Raw genomic sequence first — 18,306 nt, forward strand, 5'->3', positions numbered from 1 at the left:
GGACCCCCAGGAGAAAAGCTCCACCCAAGGCCCTGCCCGCTCACTGGCCAGTGCACCAGACCCTCTGTCTGCCCCTGGCTCACGGTCTCCACAGGCCCACCTTGGTCCAGACGCCTCCTGTCTGGGTCAAAGGCACTGGCCTCTAACTACCCTGAAGCCCATTCTCTATGCAGTCTGCCAATGACCATCCTTAAATGTGACTTGGATTATGGTTCCTCTGTCCCCAGGCCCTGCAAGGACGGCCCGCCACTCAGGGCAAAGCGGCCACTTCCCTTCTCTTCCACCTCCCACCAGTTTGTGGGACTCAGCCATTCTCAGAACAAGCCCTCACCTCTCCCAGGCTCTTCCCGGCCTGGATGCCTCACCACCTCCTCTAGCTGACCCGGGCCCGGCCCATCCTGCAGGGAGGCCCCTGCCCTCGGAACATGCATTTGTCGGTGTGGGGCCCAGAGCTCCGCCTGCCTCCCACCCCCCACACGTGCCCTGTTCGCCACAGGAGCACTCTTCTCCCCAGCTTCTACCCGAAACAGGAGCTGCTCTCCTTCACATGGCTGGGAACAGCCGCCAGCCTGGCCAGACCAGGGCCATCCCTCCCAGGGGCCACCGATTCCAAGGACTCCAGCCCTAGACAGGGTGTTCTTCCTACTACCCCCAAGAAGCTACAGGAAATCGGCCCTAGTGAGGCATGGACCGATGCAGTGTCGGTCCCCACAGCCAGAAGGAAATGGGCATGGGGCTGGCACTCTGGCTTGGCCTGGGCGGCCCTCCCTTGGGCCTGACTCATGACCAGGAGGCCACAGTGAAGAGGAGCAGGGAGGCTTACTGCAGTCCTGGGCGCTGCCTTCCATCCAGTGGGTGGGGAATGGGCGCTCCTGCTGGGCCAGCCTGGCTTCCAGGGTGGCAGGGACCCCCTTTTCCCCGGCTCAATCCCTACTCCCTGCAGCCTGGCTTTATGACTTCACATGCTGAGGTCACGCAGAGACAATGCTGAGCGTTTCACCTCTCCAGGTCCAGGCCCAGCCCAGCCAGAGTCCTCCCCACAGTGCCAATGAGGACAGTGCCTGCTGGCCCAAGTGGGGAAGGGATAATAGAGCGCATGCCAGTGGCGCCAGCCGCACCTGGCACCATAGACCATGTCTAGGTCTTAAGAATGAAAGGTTACATCATGGGCATCACTCTTGGTGAGGGCACATACGCAAAAGTCAAATCTGCCTACTCTGAGTGCAAGTTCAACATGGTGATCAAGATCTTCAACCACAAGAAGATGCCCACTGACTTCGTGGAGAGATTCCTTCCTCGGGAGATGGACATACCGTCAACCACCGCTCTATCATCAAGACCTATGAGATCTTTGAAACTTCTCATGGCCACATCTATATTGTCATGGAGCTTGGGGTCCAGGGTGACCTCCTCGAGTTCATCAAGTGTCGGGGAGTGCTGCACGAGGACGTGGCTCATAAGATGTTCTGCCAGCTCACCTCAGCTGTCAGGTACTGCCATGACCTAGACATTGTCCACAGAGGTCTCAAGTGCGAGAACCTCCTCCTTGACGAGGACTTCAACATCAAGCCCTGTGACTTCAGCTTCTCCAAGTGCTGCCTGTGGGATGGCAGTGGTTGCATCATCCTCAGCAAGACCTTCTGCGGGTCAGCAGTTTACGCAGCGCCCGAGGTGCTGCAGGGCCTCCTCTACCAGCCCAAGGTGTGCGACATCTGGAGCCTGGGTGTGATCCTCTACATCATGGTCTGCAGTTCTATGCCCTATGACAACTCTGACATCAAGAAGATGCTGCGCATCCAGCATCCAGGAGCATTGCGTGGACTTAACCTGTCGGGCAAGTGCAAGGATTCTACCGAATCCTGCAGCCAGACCTCAGCTGGCAGCTGCACATTGACGAGATCCTCAGCCACTCATGGCTACAGCGCCCCCAAGCCCAAAGCCATGTTGAAGGAGGCTGAGGGCAAATATTGGACTGAGTGCAACCTGGACACCCGCCCAGCCTTTCGGCCCGAGCACTGGCCCGACCACAAGCTGGGGGCCAAAACCCAGCAGGGGCTGCTGGTGGTGCCCAAGAATGAGGACAGGATGGAGGACAGGCTGGCCAAGACCTCTAAGGCGAAAGTTCATCATGTCACTGAAGCCAACGTGGGGAAAGTGAGCACCTAGGGGCCCAGGGGGCATGATGCATGGTGCACTCCCATAAACGAGGCATGTAGGAGCTGAAGAAGGCACAGGTGCAAGGAACAAGAAAACTCCATCAATTAAACCATGATTTTGATTATGTTCTATTAGCTTTCTTCCACTTAGGAGGAAAGACATTAGTTACTGACCATCAAATAAACCGCAAAGTGTATACAAGTATCAAGAGTGCCCCTTGAGGCACTTTTTCTCTAGGACTCAGCCAACCACCCTCCCTGTGGCATGGGAGTCTCCAGTGCAGGGGTGCAGGGACCAGTGCTCAGGCACAGGCACACACACAGTGAGGACCTGTGGGCAAGAAGACCTCAGCTGCAATGCACTGCCACGCCCCCATCTCCCTCTGACCTGCCCCTAGCCCAGCGCCCCCAGGGCTGGCCATCTGCATGTCTCTCCTGCTCAGGAACAGCACAGTCCACCCTGACCCTGACCCCATCCTGTTCCCAAAGCCACTTTCTCCATCACTGCAACTGAGATCAGTGACCTCAGCCCCTCGAGTGGCCTTTCATCGGCTACAACAGCCCCAGCCCAGCTCTCTCACCCACACCCTCCCCACCCTTTCCCATCCACCGCAAACACCAGCCAGTGCTCAAGGTGGGCAGCGGTTGGCCTTAGGTGGCCTTGCCTAGACTGCGTCTCCCTCACACCCCACTCAGACCTCTGCCTCTATGCTTTTCTGGCCCTTGCCCACCCTCCCCTATTGGGGAAAAGCACCAAAGGCCACACTTCTCTGACCCCCGGGCACTCCTGGCCCCCCTCACCCCCCAGTGAGTCCCAGGGCTCAGCTTGGGGTCCAGCTGGTAGGAGTTGAGCACAGGCTAGCGGGTGCCCAGGTAGGCAGCAAGCCTCACGCCAGCCAGCCTTCAAGGAACACGGCACTCATGGAGGGGGCAAGGACCCATGCGGGATGGCCCAAGACGATGGCCAGTGCGGGGCTGGGCGCATTCAGACTGTGGTCTGAGTAGATTCCAGGGTGTTTTGGGCAGTACAAACCTCTAGGAGGGCACAACCCGACCCCACCTGAGGCCTGAAGAGACTCATCTGGGAGCCAGCTTGGGTCCCCCACCTTCCTGTAAAGCAGCTGCCCTAGGAGACCCAGGCCCCAAAGCCCTCTAAGTCATGGGCGAGTGTGGCCTGTGATGCACATGCTGCTGTGGGGTCTGTGTGGGGCCTGGCCCTATTACTTTTGACACAATGACCCAGGTGACTGTTACCACGGCTCCTGCTAGTGACTCAGCAGCATATGGAAGGCACTGGGAACAGCACCTGGAGCACCAGGAAACGGTAGGGCAGGAAGAGACAGCCTTGCCCCGTCTGAGCTGGAGACCAGGTACCTGGAGGTGACACTGAAGCCCCTGGGAAGGTGCCTCACGTGAGGGGCCATCTGACATGTAGGAACTGTGCAGCCCTGTCACCAGCAGAACATGAGCGGCCCGACTTCCACGGACAGCCTCCTTCCCTCAGAGGGAAGAACTTGTGGGGGCAGGGCCCAGTGTGCTGTGAACTCAGCCCAGAAGGCAGGTTCCAAGCCCCAGGGGTGTCACAGAAAGCAATGTAGGTAGTGGCAAAAAAGGCCAGACACACTGGTCTTCCAAGAGTCATCTCACCCAGAAGCTTCCTTCCAGGAAGGCCTGCGGTCCTGAGACGGTGCTGTAGGCATGAGGGCTAAGGGCCACGCAGAACAGGCCAGACACAGACAGCCCTGCCAGATGCTGCTAGGTGCTCTTTAATGACAGTTAAATAAAAAGAGACGGGGGATTGACAGAAAAGAGTACCAATAAGGCCCTGGGATGCACCCTAAGAGCTGTGAGGGCAAGTCTTGTGCCAACCTGGCTGAGGCATGGCATCTCTTCCACAGCTCCTGGGACAGTCACCGTTTCTGGCCCGAGACCGGGTCCCCAGAAGGCTGGAGTCCTCTGCCGAGCGGCCAGCTGCCCTGCAGGCTCCACAAAGCCTCCGCAGGCCCAGCCCGGGCCCGGCTCTAGAAGAAGTCTGAGGCTTTGCGCCGGACGGGGAGCTGCAGCAGATTGTCCGTGATGGAGGCTGGATCTTGGTTGAGGGGGGTGCGTGCTGCAGAGCCAGGAGCCGGCGTGCTCGTGGGGGTCTGGGGGCCCCCAGCGGGGGTCTTGAGGTGAGTTGAGCGTGCTGGAGATGGGGTGTAGCTGGCCCGCAGGGCTCGGTCTGTGTACTTGCTGGCCGTCCTGCTCACGAGGCGCTGCAGGGCTGGGGACATGGCTGGGCTCAGGCCTTTGGGGGTGAGGCTGGGACAGAAGAGGTGGGTAAGAGAGGCACCATTAGGCCCAACTGGGCACCACTGCAGTGGGGCTCCTCATGGCCCCAGAGGAAGACTCATGGGAGATGCATGGTCATTATAGGCTGAGGACGCCAGGTGGCCTAGCACACAGCAATGTAGCCAAATTAAGGTCCAGTCATGGTGCTGCCCTTGGCTGTGGGGCTGGGATTGGACCCCAACTCTCTCCAAGGAGAATGATACACCTGTTTCCAAAGGGCTGGCAGGAGCTCATAGGGGGACAAGGGGCCCAAAGGTGCCTCTAAGGGTTGTGCCAAGGAGGAGGTTGAAGAAGGAAAAGGCAGAGAGGGGCCCTGCATCCTGGTTCATATAGGCCACGCCCTGAACCAGAGGAGCTGCTATAGGACCCACCGCAGAACCCCTGGGCCTGCCCTGCACACCGTGCATCCGTGCGGGAGGGGTGGGCCAAGCAGGAGCAGGGAGAGACCCCCACCCACACAGGGCACGCCTCACCTGGCCAGGTTCTCCGTCACTCTCCTCAAGGCCTCCTGCTTCTTGGCCCGGTTCTTGGCGGCAGCCTCGTTGGCCATCTTCAGGCCCAGTCGTTCCCTGCGGCCTGGCTCCAAGATCTACACGACAAGTGTGTGGGTAGTCTGCCACCGAGCCAGGCAGTCCCCTGCTGCTGGGACCCCTGCCTCTTTCCCATGGCCCCCGTGATCCTCACAACCTACTGCTACCTCCCTGAAGGCGCCCCAAGAGCCCCCAAACAGCTTGTCTGAACTGCCCACCTACCTGTCCTCACGATTCCCTGAAAGCCAGCACTGCCAACTTACGGACCTCCTTCTTAGGAAAGAAATGGGTCTTTTTGGATCTGCTTCTCCCTGACTATCAGAGTAAACAGCTTTCTGTGTTTAACGTCTATCGACCCTCTGTAGTTCTTTCCACAACTTCCTGAGACGCATCCTTGGCCTATTTTTCTATCAAAGCACTTGTTTACTTAGGGTTTTACCCACATCAGCTACATTAAACTGTGCCACACAAATTCCCTCTCAGTTATGCACTTTCGGTTTTACTTACATGGGTTGTTTTTTTTTTTCTGCTGTGCTTAAGTATATCAGTTTGTATAATATAATCTAACCCTCATTTCCCTTTAGATCTAACCTTTCCTACCTTAAAATCAGATTAAATGCTATTATTTTCTTCTCAGTGCTTTACATTTATTGTTTTTTATACTTAACATTTCCACTTCTAGGAACTCGTTCTGCCACGTGGATCAAGAACTTCATTTCCACACACCCTACTGCTCAGCACAATTTGAGCTGTTTTCTCTCACGTACCTGAACTCTGATTTGGACTCAGGTTTGTTCACAATCTCTTCCCTACCACCCCATAAGCTCTAGGACTAGGGGCAGACTTCCAACACACCTCTACCCGTGGCCTGCCTTCGACACCTGCCGCCACAGGCTCCTCCCCGGAACTCCTCTCTTCAGTTTTCCTTGGTTTTCCTTGTAGGCCAGGCAAGTTTAAGAACCAAAGTGCCAAAATCCTCTGCGCATGTTCTATGTGGACATGTGCTCCCTCTCGGAAGTCCTCCGGGGAGATGAGTGGTGCTATGCTGGGGACGCCACACAGTGCGGCCCGCGCCCTCTGGCAGTTTTCCTTACCCAAGTCTGCACCACGTGCCTGTGGTTTCTTTACGAAAGCTTAGTCATTGCTAGTTATTCTAAAATTTCTGTCGCTATAGTAAATGAGACCTCTTTTTCTGTTGCATTTCTTTTCTTTTTTATAGTTTAACTTTTTTAAAATGTTTATTTTGAAAGACAGAGAGAGAGCTCCGAAGGAATAGAGAAAGGGAGAGAGCAAGCAGGCTCCGCACCATCAGCAGAGCCCGATGTGGGGCTCGAACTCACAAACCATGAGATCATGACCTGAGCTGAAATCAAGAGTTGGTCGCTTAACTGACTGAGCCACGCAGACACCCCTTCTCTGTTACATTTCAAACTGACCACTGCAAGTGTTTAGAGAGGCCACTCCAAGACCACCTGTGACCCAGCTCCCCATGCAGCAGACCTACATTAATCCCAAATTCTGTGCCTGACTCTTCAGGGTTTCGAGACACATGAAGGAACCCCACGCCCTTGGTCCTCTGCAACAACACTGACCTCAGACTCCTGGGATCCCCTCGCACTCCACCCTGGCAGTGCTGGCCCAGCACCCTGAGAACAGGACAGCATGCTCCCAGCTCCCAGCAGACTTCTCTTCCTTCTGGTTCTAAACTATGCCCTCAGCTTCCCCAACAAACTAGGTTCAGACCAGAGCACCTTGCCTTCCCAAAGCCTCTCTTGGGCCCCACGCCATCCTAGGCCACCCCATCTATACGAACCATCTGGCACTTAACGTCCCTGCCCTACCTGCTCCAAGCCTCATAAACCCCCCCACTCTGACAACTTCTCCATAACAGGTGCCTCCTGATTCATGCTCTCCTGTAACTAGAAGCCTCTCTCTACAAGCGCACAACCCTTCTGAGGACACAAACCACATCCCACAGAACGCTGGGGTGCTCGGGCCCTTCCTGGCCCCCACGCCTGCAGGCTCAGAGGGCCACGGCTTTGGTACCCTGACCTTACACCCGAGTCCCTCCGTCCAACCACCCGTCCTCAGTGCTCTGGCCCTATTCTGAAGTGCAGTACCTGTGCAGGCATGCAGCCCGGAGCACGGCTTGGCCTTTCAGTTGGTTCTAGTTTGCCCAGTGGCAGCTAGGTCATCCTCTGTGTGTTGAGCTACAAGTGCTCAGAAGACCATGTGCCCACTCAGGGTCACACCTGAGCTCCCCTCACCATGACCCACCTTGAAGGCTGGCCCTGGCGTCCTGTCCACATAGGGGGTCTCGGATCCTTCCACTCTCAAGGGAGTGTTTTCAACCTCTCCCCAGGTCATCAGTGGTGACTCATTCACACCTGCGGATGGAGAAAGCCCATAGTCACCTCAGGCCAGGGAATCCGGGTGGGGGTCCTGCTGGGCCCTCCCTCCTACAACAGCCAGCTCCCACCATGAGCATCCCAGTTAATGTACACCAAGGTTGGTAGTTGGCCCGCTGTCCTTCCCTAGGTCTTGGAACCCTGGCACCTCTGCCCTCGAAGAGGATCATGCAAGGCCACTGTGAGCCCAAGGCAAGCCCAGGCCCCTGTAGCTGTGAGGCTTTGCCTGGGAAGAGGACGCCCCAGGGAAGCCAGGCTGGGTCAGCGAGGCCCCTCACGGCATATGGCCAGGGGAGCCGTCTAGAGGTTGCTATGGCACCCCACCCCAAGGCAGGGAGACACTCGGGGGCTTTCAGAGGACCCAAACCTCCCAGGACCCTGGACAAACATGTAGTGCCTCCGCATACCCTGGCCTGGATCATAGCAACCAGCCCAAAATACAGAGGCCAATGCTCAGGAGACCAGGAGGACACCACCTGCACCAGGAGACTGTCCCCAAGTCTCACAAATCTATGTGAAATCACGCAGGGCTGGAGCCCAGAGCCTCTTCTCCATGCCCCTATGCCTAGCCTCCCCTTGCCACAGTCAGTCTGTCCAGTAGAGCCCCGACACCCCTGGTCCCCAGCAAAACCAGTCTGTCCTGCTAAGCTCAGGGCAAGTCACAAAGACCACTCGGCTGAATGGGCCTCATACATCTCAGGCCAGGGCTCCCTGAGACGGCGGCAACCTGCCCACAGACCCGTTCAGCCCCGTCATTCACAGGTGGGACACTGAGTCTCCAAGTCATATGAGACAAGGCAAACGGGAAGTATCAAGGGTGCCCAGAGCCAACTGAGCAGCCCACCTCCCCACAGTCTTATCAGGTGGCCAGCTTGACAGTGGGTCTACTACTCACCAGGGGCAGGAGACGGGGTTGCAACAAATCCAAATCCGCCCACTCGGGGGGAATCCTGGGGGATCAGCTCTTTGCCATCAGGACCCACCTTGCCCTGTTTGTGCTGGAAAAAAGAAGACAGACCAGCGTAAGGGGGGCTCAAGCCCACCCTCCCCAGCTAGCTGATGGGCAAATGCACAGGGACAGCTGGAGAGACAGGAAGGACCCCGGCCCCTGCAAAGACTTTGAGAATCTGTCAGAGTAGGTATCAGAACAAGGGAAGCTCCCTCTCCTCCTGGGCAGGGCAGGGCCAGGGTCCTTGGCCTCAGGCCATACCCCACACAGCTGCATTCCAGGGCTACTGACTTAGGCCCCCATAGGAAGCTACGCTCACCACTGGCACATGTGCTCTGACCTCTTTCCCACAAGGTACCTGTAGAAGCTTACAAGACAGTCTCCTCACTTCCTGCCTCTCCCACTTCAACCCCACGACCAGTGGAGTCACTCCTGTACCGAGACACCCAGGCCCAGAAACCCCCGCTGTCTGCCCCACCAAGCCGCACTGCACTCCAGCCTCCTTGCACACGCCACCTACCCCTGCTCTGCCTGGTACAGGGATGCAGGTCTGGCCGGACTGGGCTGGCTCCCAGCAGCCTCTCTTCTTGCATGTCCTTGTCCTCCAGGGACAAGGACCAAAACTGGCCAACCAAGTATCTCTGGTCCCAATGGAAGCCCATACAGTCGAGAAACAATTCAGGACCCTGCTGCACAGGAGCCCCAAATGCTCCCACACTGCTAGGCTCTGCCAAACCCAAGAATGGTACTAATTTAATGAAGGCAGCCAAGATTAGAGAGGTTCTGTCCACAGCCAGCCCCTGCCACTCACCTGGGCATTGAGGGCAGCAGCCTGCTGCAGCTGGGACCTGCTCAGGGCCTGGCTGAAGGGGTCTCTGAGGAATCGAGTATTCTTATGCACCACCTGCCTTGGCTTTTTAAACAGCTGTTCTTCATCAGGGACACCTGGCAGATGGAGAAGAGACAGCAGTAGTGTCAGAGGGAATGGGGAGTTCCCATCACGGCCCCACACTCAAGGCTTGAGGTAGAGACCGAGTCATTCCCCAAGTGAACAGAAGCACGGGGCCTAGCGAAGCAGGGGCTGGCCTCACTCCCTCACTGACAACACACAGGCTCCTCTGCCCAGAGACAGACCGGGGCACCTCCGAAGCCCGGGATGCAAGGGTGCAGAGACACACACACACCCTAACTCCAGACCCAAACACACTGTCCACGCCACGCCACCCGCCAGCGCCTGCTCACCCTCTGGGTAGTACATGAGGGAGTTCTTGGCCTTGTACTTCCAGGTCTCCACCCCAGCCTGGCTGCTCTCGACAGCTTGGTGCTCTGCCGACGGAAGTGCAAGATTATCTTTCTGCCTCTGCATCACAGGGGGAAAGGGAGGGTCAGAGAGGCCCCCAGGCGCTGTGCCCCTGGCTCCAGAACTCCTTCCACCCTGAGAGAGGATGCCTGTGCCCGTGCACCCAAAGACACCTTCTCGAACTCCTCCTCGGCCTGATAGAGCCATGTGTGGCGTGCCCGGCTCTTCTCCTTGGCCACCTCCATGATCTCCTGGAAGGAGGCGTTGTCCTCGCTCGTGTACCGGCTCAGGAAGACATCCAGGCTGGGCAGGGGCTCCTTCTCCTCCTCCTCCTCTCCAGCCTCTCCTGCTCAGGGGCGTAAGTGGGGTGACACAGCATAAACACAGCTTCGCAGTCACAAGTTCTCAGGAACCAGGCTACCTCATAAGCAGGGGTGGAACCCTCACCCCGGCTGTGGGTCTGTTGGTGAGAACCCACCCTGTCAGACAACTCCTCTCCTAGGGGCAGAATCACCCCCCCCATCCCCCGCCAACTGCCCAGGGGGCCTCCTCAACTGCTGGAAGTCAGGTGAAATGTTATTTCTGACTCAGACCAGAACAGGGACATCCAGGGGCTACACAAAAGGCAGGTGATCGCAGTGAAGTCTTGCCCTGACAAAACTGTGTCGATCCTGTAGGGCCTGCCTCCAAAGCCCCGAGCTCTCCCTCCGTCCACAGGCCTTCCTACCCTGCCTGCTCCTCCCCTCCTGGTACCTGTAGGGGGTGGTTCGTCACCGAAGCCTCCAGGCCTGCTAGCAGGCTTTGATGGCAGGGACCTCATATGATCCAGGACTGCAGATGGGGCCTCACAGACACCAGGCCACAACTCCGGCCACCCTTCCCACTACCAGAGAAAGGGGTGCCCCCAGTGAGGGGGTCCCATCGTACTGCGCACAGCGGTGTACGCTTCAGCAGGACCATAAGGAGGAGAGCTCTGTCTCCCATTCCACAGAGTCTTGGACACCTGCTATTCGCTCAACTGCACAAAGCACAGTGGCTAAAAGTTCAAGACCCAGAGGCAGAAAGGAGAACTCAAACCCCATTCCACCACGAACAAGCCCCGAGACCTCCTTTCCTGAGTCTCGGCTTCCTCACCTGTGAACGTGAATGACAATCGTCCTCAAATGATTCCTAGATTTACCGACAAGGTGTATTTAAACAAAAGGAATCTGCAAGTTGCCTGTGATGCATCTGCCACGTTGCAGTGGAGAATCAAGCTCCAAAATACAACATGACGGACTACGGTAAAGGGACAAAGAGGTGGGCTGTAAATTTTTTTTTTTTAACGTTTATTTTTTTTGAGAGAGAGAAACACAAAATAGCAGGGCAGGGGCACAGAGAGGGAGACACAGAATCCAAAGCAGGCTTCAGGCTCTGAGCTGTCAGCAGAGCCCGATGCAGGGCTCGAATCCACAAATCCCGGTGAGAGATCATGACCTGAGCTGAAATTGGACACTTATGAGACTGAGCCACCCAGGTGCCCCACAAAGAGCTGGGTTTTGAAGCAGAAAATATTTTGTCTGTGTGGACACGCAACACACTACATACCAGAACCTAGTAGAAAACCGCATCGTATCTGTCTGAGCACTGATGTTCTCCTATGGACAAGATCACCGACTGACCATGAGAAAGTCCTGTAGCATGTGGTACAATCATGTCCAACAGGACTCAAAATGCTCTTTCCTAGGAAAATTCCTTCATAAAGTTGGAACATGTCACAATACCCCAATACATGCACTGAAAAAAACAACCCATTCATTTGTTCTATTCCCACAACACACCGTGAGCTGTTCTAGATGCAAAGCACATACAGAAAGAGGTGAGAAGAGAAGCTCCCATGGAGAGGAGAGGCAATATGTAAAGAGATGCCTTTTTAAGGACCACGTCCTGCAGTGAGAAAACAAAGCCAGGCAAGAAGGCAGATGCATGAAGGGTAATGTAACTTCATCTGGAGGGGGGCGTTTGGAAGTGGTCAGTAAAGGTTTTCCTAAACAGGTAACATCTGAGCAGAGACCTGAGGAGAGAGAGGGCCCATGAAGCCTACTGCAGGGGACAGGGGCTGGCACATAGTGAGCAGGCTGGTGAGAGAGGTGGCAAGATTTCCACTGCACAGAGGAGGGCCAGAGGCTCAGAGAACTGCCCTGTGTTTGGGAGCTGAACCCAGATCTTCTGTCTCCTAGACCAGTGCACTTTGGCCCCATCGGGCGCCATGTAAGCAAACAGAGCCCTCAGGGATAAGATGGGATCTGCCTCTGAACCAGCCGCCCCTCAGGGCCGCACAGGATGAGACTCTCAGGCAAACCCAACCGCTCACTCACCCTCGCCATCCTCCAGGCCTTGGCCCTGGCCCCGGGGCTTGTTGCCCATCATTCCAGTGCCTGGGTGCACATCAGGGGTTTCAAATGTAGCTGGAGTCACGTCTAGAAGGAAGGGGGTATGGATTAGAGCCAGTCCAAGGCATCAGCTCAGCAGGAGTTCCCCCCTCAGCCACCCACTGTCACTCTTACAGGGTGGTGGGGGCTCTCGGGACATCTTGCCCAGGGCAGAGCCGAACTTGATAGCGATCTGACGCATCCGCTCCAGGTCTCCATTCTCCTCAGCCTCCAGGTACTCTTTCTGGGCCTGCAGCTTTTCCACATCAGGAAAGAAGTCCCTCTGGATGACCGTCTGGAGGCCCTGTCAGAAGTCAGAATAAAAATCATAGCTGCCTCTCAGTCTACCAGTGTACATGCTAAGGTCCTTGTTGATACCCCCGACCTCTGTCCAACCCAATGATCCTGAATTTAGCTGTACCTTCCAATGAGGGTGAGCATCCCCTAGATCCTGCTACAATATCTAACAATACTAAGCGTTCACCTCATTTCCATGAAACTCTGCTCTCTCCCCTCACTAATTCATTCTCATTCTCTTTTACTGGCTCCACGTCCACACTAGCTGGACCAAGGTGGATGCTGCCCCCCTAATTCTACCCCTAACCTCCTATTTCCGATCTGAACCCTTTACCTGGATGACTTCGGCCTGTCACCCCCACCAGCAGCCCTGGTTGAGATTCCCAAATCTGTACCTCCAGCCAGACTTGCTCCTGGCTGCACATCTGTGCACCCGCTGTCCACTAATGCCATCTGCCTGTGTGTCCCAGAGGCCTCCCCAAACAAACAGCTCTTTCAGAAAATCCTCTTTGCTACCATTCTTCTATACTCCTACTTTACTAAAAAAACCCTTGTTTCTCCGAAACCTCCCCCCTATAAACAAAGCCGCCCCCACTCTCCACTAACAATACTACTAGTGCCTCACCCATCAGGGACACCTCACTCTGCAATGTGCTTGTTGGCTCTCCGACTGCCCACACCCCCAAAGCACGGAATCGAGTTGCTCCACATCCGTGAGGGGACGAGACTGCCAAGACCCGAGAGGAGGGGCGCGAGAAGAGCGCGAGGCGGGGAAGGGACCCAGAATTCGCTAGGGTCCGCAACGAGGTCTTACCTCGATGTACTCTTCTTCGTCCAGGACCTGTGGCTTGCTCGTCGCAAGCGACTCCCCTGCCGTGCGCTTCCTCCGGGGCCCGGATGCGGCAGGGAGCAGCAGGGCCCGGGTTGATGCGCCAGGCGTCTCCATCGCTATCCCAGGATCGCTCGGGCGGCGCAGGAACGTAACAGGGCCCGGAGACGGCGAGGGCGTAACCGCGCCAGCTGCGCAGGCGATTGCAACAATCCACCAATGGAGGAACTGCGCATTTTGAAGAGCAGCCGGCGCTTCCTGGTGTCGTCACTATAATCCCTGCGCCTTATGGGAGTTGTAGTCTTTGACCCGCCCTGCTGTGGTACTGCGAATCTGGACTATGGGCACCAGGGGGCGCGATGGTGTGGGAGGCCAAGGGACGTTTCATTCACGCTAATCCTGGAAAATTCCAGCACTGCTAAATTGAAAGACCTCAGAATTCCAGTTTCTCGAAAAACAATCCTTGAGTATGCTTTTATATCATTAACAAAAACACATTGTGGCTATATACTCGTTTCAAAGTTTTTATTCGAACTTTATGCAAGACAAGAACACTAAGACAATTTCTTCTTTGTAGCTATCTAACAAAAGAAAAAAGGAAAGAAAAATATGGTGGTCCAATAAAGAAATGTCTGATTAAAAATTACTTGATTCCCAGGACGCCTGGGTGGCTCAGCCGGTTAAGCGTCCGACTTCGGGTCAAGTCATGATCTTGGGGTTCATGAGTTTGAGCCCTGCTAACTCTCCCCAGCTCACGACCTCCCTCTCTGTCTGTCTCAAAAAATAAACATTTAACAAAATTATTCGGGGGACCCCTGGGTGGCTCAGTCGGTTAAGCGTCTGACTTCAGCTCAGGTCATGATCTCGCGTCTATGAACTCCAGCACCGCATCGGGCTCTGTGCTGACAGCTCGGAACCTGGAGCCTGCTTCAGATTCTCCCTCTCTCTCTCTGCCCCTCTCCCATTCATGCTGTCTCTCTCTGTCTCTCAAAAACAAGCAAAAGTTAAAACAAAAATTTTTTAAAATTATTCGGTTCCTAAACACGAGTGAGTTCCCCAGAAGAGGACTAACTTTAAGTGAAATGGGTCAGAAAATTGCCCAAACATTTTTTTCAGGAACGATCATTTCTTCCTCCAAAGAGATTGTGAATTATGTCAAACAAGTAAGTTCTTCCCCAGAACAATTTAGTATAATAGGCAGCCATTCTTTCACTCACTGGGGAGCTTCATGGTGATTGTTCCTGTCCGGTGGAGCTGACAGGGGAAATGGGGAAAATAGACACTATTTGCATCATCCCACAAACAAGCATAAAACTGCAACAGGGCGGGGCGGGGGAAGGGGACTGGTTAGCTCAGTCAGTTAAGATTCTGACTGTTGATCTTGGCTCAGATCACGATCTCACAGTTTATGAGTTCCAGCCGGAGGTCGGGCTGATAGCACAGAGCCTGCTTGGGATTCCCTCACTCCCTCTCTCTGCCCCTTCCCCTCTCTCTCTCTTTCTTTCTTAAAATAAATAAACTTAAAAGGGGCGCCTGGGTGGCTCGGTCAGTTAAGCATCCAACTTCGGCTCAGGTCATGATCTCAGGTTCGAACCCTGCGTCGGGTTCTGTGCTGACAGGTAGCTCAGAGCCTGAAGCCTGTCTTCGGATTCTGTCTCCCTCTCTCTCTGACCCTCCCCTGCTCAAGCTCTCTCTCTCTCTCTCTCCCAAAAATAAATGAAACATTAAAACTTTTTTCAAAGTGTGTATTTTAAAAAGATCTTTAAAACACTACAGCAGACAGGTGGAAAAAAATGTGTTGGGGAATCTTACCTAGGGGGCAGTCAAGGGAGGTCTCCCCAATGCCAGAGTGGCAGATCCAAAAGATGAACAGACACTGATCAGAAGGAGGGAAAGAGCAGGTGCAAAGGTCTTTCAGCAAGAGGGAGAAGACCTTTTGATACACACAAACTGCAAGGAGCAGTGAGCTATGAGACGATGCCAGATGGGCGGGGACAGCTGCATAGGGCCTCATGGGTCACAGTGAGGAGTTTTGTTTTTAGGAACAAGAAGCCCTTGGAGTGCTGTGGGCAGGGGAGAGGCAAGTTCAAGCTTGCTTTTATGTAGAATGAATTACAGAGGAAACAGAATGGCTGCAGGTGGACAAGACTGGTGGCACCTACAATGGTCAGGGTGAGGAACGACAGCACTTTCATCAGGCTGCTACAGCTGAAGCTGGGAAGAAGATAGCTTCTGGGATTGTTTTTGGAAGAAAAATGGATTTGCTGCTGGCCTGGTATGATGGGTGGGGGAGAAAAGGGGTGAGGGGAACGGCCAGCCCTCTGGCTCCTGCACCTGGTTTGCACAGGGGAAGAATTTACCATGGACAGGGGGATTTTGAGGCACTGTGGGCTTCCACACGGAGTGGTCAAGGGAATAGGTGGACACAAATATCTTGTTCAGGGAAGAGGCCGGGCTGGAGATGTAAATGTGGAAGAGAGAAGGGAATTGCAGCCTGTAAGTGGAAGTGATAAAGCCTGGAGAGAATGGAGAGGAGAGGGGCATGCCTGGGGTCCAGCCTGCAGGACACCTATGTTAGCGGGCAGCTTGTAGGGCTGAACTGGCCAAGAAGCAGCTAGGGAAAAAGGAGAGAAATCAGGAGGACAGTATAGCCAAGGGTCCCTTGAAGATGGAGCTCTAATCATGGCTGGCCTCCACAATGACAGAGCCAAGGAGGGGCTGGGGTCCCAGAGAGATGAGGGTGTTCCAGCCTGCACTCGGCAGGCAGGCTGTGCAGTATCCAAGGATAAGGCCGAGGTTTGGGGAAAGGAGCTCTGTGACAACCAGAAGTGCGCATCCCGTGGGGTAGAGGTGAGCACTGCTGTCCTGGAGGCACCAGGCAGTGTTGAAGCAGCTCTGGCTGGGGCCGGCATGCCTGCTCACCTTCCGTACCTTTAGTGAATAGACTGTGTCTCCTTTCGGATACCGCCCCCACTACCCATTTCCTCCAGGACCTGTGAGGAGGCAGAACATGGTCCCCAAGCCAGATGGTGGTGTTAGGTGCCTGGATTGAGCCCACTGTATAGGACTGCTGGGGGAAATCAAAGCCTCATTTTCACATTGTCCTTCACCCTGGGGCCAGGATGTTGGAGAGGAAAACATTTTCCAAGGCAGTGGCAGAGGGTGTGGCACATCCTCCCCAGTCAAACCTCCTCTTGCCCCAACAGGAGGGCAGACACATAGCATGTAAATCCCCCAGAAGGAGGAAGCCAAGGCTCTCGAGCCGTGAAGCGGGTGAGCAGTACCTAAAGGCCAGCACAGACCCCCCTCAGGGTGCTAGGCCATGGTCTGTGGGGTAGTCTGCTGTGCTGGGGAGCACATAAACTGAAGACTCACTGGGGTGTTCTCCCCAAGATGAGATGGCCCCCACCCCCTGGATGCAGACATGAAGTCATGGTGGACTTCGAACTCTGGACTGCTTTTGTGCTGTGTGTAACTGCTTGTTTATTTCCCAGTATCCAGACCAGGCTCCAAGAATTAAGGAGCGGGGTAGGGGGCTTTTGGGGATGACCTCATCCAACGCCCTTATCCTACAGCTCTGGACACCAAGGCCCAGTACAGGACATGCAAGGCGACAACCCCAGAATGCACAGAACACCCCCACCAGACCCCTGTAGTCAGGTCAAGGGACCTATGTCCATGCTGAGTACAACAGGGATATCAGCACACCCCAGGAGGGAGAGGAGGATTCTGGGACCCCCTGACAAGGTATGCTTCCTGTCCTGGACTTGGTGGGGAGTTGAGAAAGCTGATCTGCTCTGTGCCCTGCTCCCGGCCAACCACCCTCCGCCCCCACCCCGCAGCCCCCTGGGGAATCTCCCCGACCCTAATCCCTGGAAAGGAGAGAACGTGGAGATGCTCAGTGCTCCCTCCTTTCCTGGGGCAGGTGACAAAGGGGGTGGGAGCGGAGGGCGGGGGAGGTAGGAGGCACACATCTGCTGTCCCGCAGAGAGGCTCCTGCTTTGAGCACTAGCGCCAGGATGCAGGAAGCCCTGAAGGCAGGAAGGGGTCGGTGTCCTCTCTCAGCTCCATTTCGGGTAAATCTGTCCCCTCGCTGAGCCGGCCCCAAAGAGTCCGGCCAAGCCCAGGAGTAGCTCCCAGAGCCATCAGGAACTTTCCTTTGCGGGCTTCTTGGTTCCGGGGAGGAGCCTCGAGGTCGCTGACGCGCGCTTCTGGTGTCGCCACTTGGCCCGGCGGTTCTTGAACCAGACCTGATGAGCAGGAGGGACGGCTCAGACCCAGCCCTGGGACCCGCGTCCTGCCGGACCCTCATAGGTGGACCAGACAGGGAGCTTCCCTACAGGGATATGGGCAGGCGAGGGCTGGGGAGCCAGCTCGGGGCAGCAGCACCCACTATCTCGTAACCGCTGCGGCTCAGGCTGCGGGACTGGAACCACTTTCCCACCGGACCAGCCCTTTCTCTGCGTGCCTTCCCATCCTCCGCCTCTTCCCCCCGCCCCGAACTCCCCCAACCCCCGACCCAAGGCGCCCCGGACGCCCATTCTGCAGCTTAGTACTCTTTCCGACCTTCCCAATTCGGGCACAGGAACGCGCGTCTCATTTATCAGGGAAAATTAAAACGTTCAAACCAAAGTTAAAGAAAACTAGCCTTATCTGCCCTCCAGTTCCAGGGACACCTTTCCGCACTTGCCTGTCCCGCCCGCCCTCAGCCCGGAAATGGCCCTGCGCCCCACTGCGGTTCCCGGGCAGGCCGCGCCTCCTCCCTTGGCGCCACCGCCGTCTATTCAAAAGGAGGAGGAAGGACGCCAGCCCGCTCGGATCGTCTGGCCGTCGGGCGAGCAGGCACCCACCTCCACGCGTTCCTCGCGCAGGCGGATGCGGCCGGCCAGGCGCTCGCGCGTGCCCACGTCGGGGTACTGGTTCTGCACGAAGAGCGCCTCGAGCGCCTGCAGCTGCTCCTCGCTGAAAATGGTGCGGTGGCGCCGCGTGCGCCGCTGCGGGCCGGGACCGCCCGCGCCGGGCAGCGCCCCCGGGTCTCCCGTAGGCGCGGCCAAGGGCAACGGCTCCACGGGGCCCAGCCTCAGCGGCCACGGCA

General features: G+C 56.1%; 3 protein-coding genes and 1 long non-coding RNA gene across 4 annotated transcripts in view; 2 read left to right on the plus strand and 2 right to left on the minus strand.

Moving 5' to 3' along the window:
* Positions 1-1,029: 1,029 nt before the first annotated feature.
* Positions 1,030-2,281, plus strand: TSSK2 (testis specific serine kinase 2). The gene is given in 4 exon segments (XM_029922452.1): positions 1,030-1,307; positions 1,310-1,846; positions 1,849-1,922; positions 1,924-2,281. Coding segments are annotated over 4 exon segments (1,113 nt in total). The 5' UTR covers positions 1,030-1,048; the 3' UTR covers positions 2,167-2,281.
* A 1,620-nt stretch (positions 2,282-3,901) lies between these two features.
* On the minus strand, positions 3,902-13,398 carry ESS2 (ess-2 splicing factor homolog). The gene is made up of 10 exons (XM_029922412.1): positions 13,197-13,398; positions 12,221-12,389; positions 12,032-12,133; positions 9,848-10,020; positions 9,617-9,734; positions 9,186-9,319; positions 8,321-8,423; positions 7,295-7,404; positions 4,961-5,076; positions 3,902-4,457 (listed from the first exon to the last, which is right to left on the minus strand). The coding sequence occupies exons 1-10, from the start codon at positions 13,326-13,328 to the stop codon at positions 4,178-4,180; spliced, it is 1,437 nt and encodes a 478-aa protein (XP_029778272.1). The 5' UTR covers positions 13,329-13,398; the 3' UTR covers positions 3,902-4,177.
* Positions 5,704-6,217, plus strand: LOC115277994. Its single transcript, XR_003902631.1, has 2 exons — positions 5,704-5,806; positions 5,960-6,217. It is a non-coding gene; the product is annotated as an uncharacterized LOC115277994 (long non-coding RNA).
* A 3,278-nt stretch (positions 13,399-16,676) lies between the features above and the next one.
* The window catches only part of GSC2 (goosecoid homeobox 2), a 4,191-nt gene continuing 2,561 nt past the window's right edge, over positions 16,677-18,306 (minus strand). Inside the window, exons 2-3 of the mRNA XM_029921595.1 lie at positions 18,062-18,306; positions 16,677-17,461 (exon numbers count right to left, since the gene is read on the minus strand). The exon at positions 18,062-18,306 is cut by the window's right edge and continues 412 nt beyond it. Of these exons, the coding sequence (XP_029777455.1) occupies positions 17,357-17,461; positions 18,062-18,306 (350 nt within the window). The 3' untranslated portion in view covers positions 16,677-17,356. The remainder of the gene's footprint in view (positions 17,462-18,061) is intronic.

Source organism: Suricata suricatta, chromosome 14 (assembly GCF_006229205.1).
Source record: "Suricata suricatta isolate VVHF042 chromosome 14, meerkat_22Aug2017_6uvM2_HiC, whole genome shotgun sequence".
In the NCBI taxonomy this organism is placed as follows: domain Eukaryota; kingdom Metazoa; phylum Chordata; class Mammalia; order Carnivora; family Herpestidae; genus Suricata; species Suricata suricatta.

Coding starts and splice junctions, on each gene's coding strand:
- ESS2 (XM_029922412.1), bottom strand. CDS start 13,328: ATGGAGACGCCTGGCGCATCAACCCGGGCCCTGCTGCTCCCTGCCGCA. Junction 12,134..12,220: donor CCGAGAGCCCCCACCACCCT/GTAAGAGTGACA, acceptor CCTTCCTTCTAG/ACGTGACTCCAGCTACATTT. Junction 4,458..4,960: donor GTGACGGAGAACCTGGCCAG/GTGAGGCGTGCC, acceptor CTTCTGTCCCAG/CCTCACCCCCAAAGGCCTGA.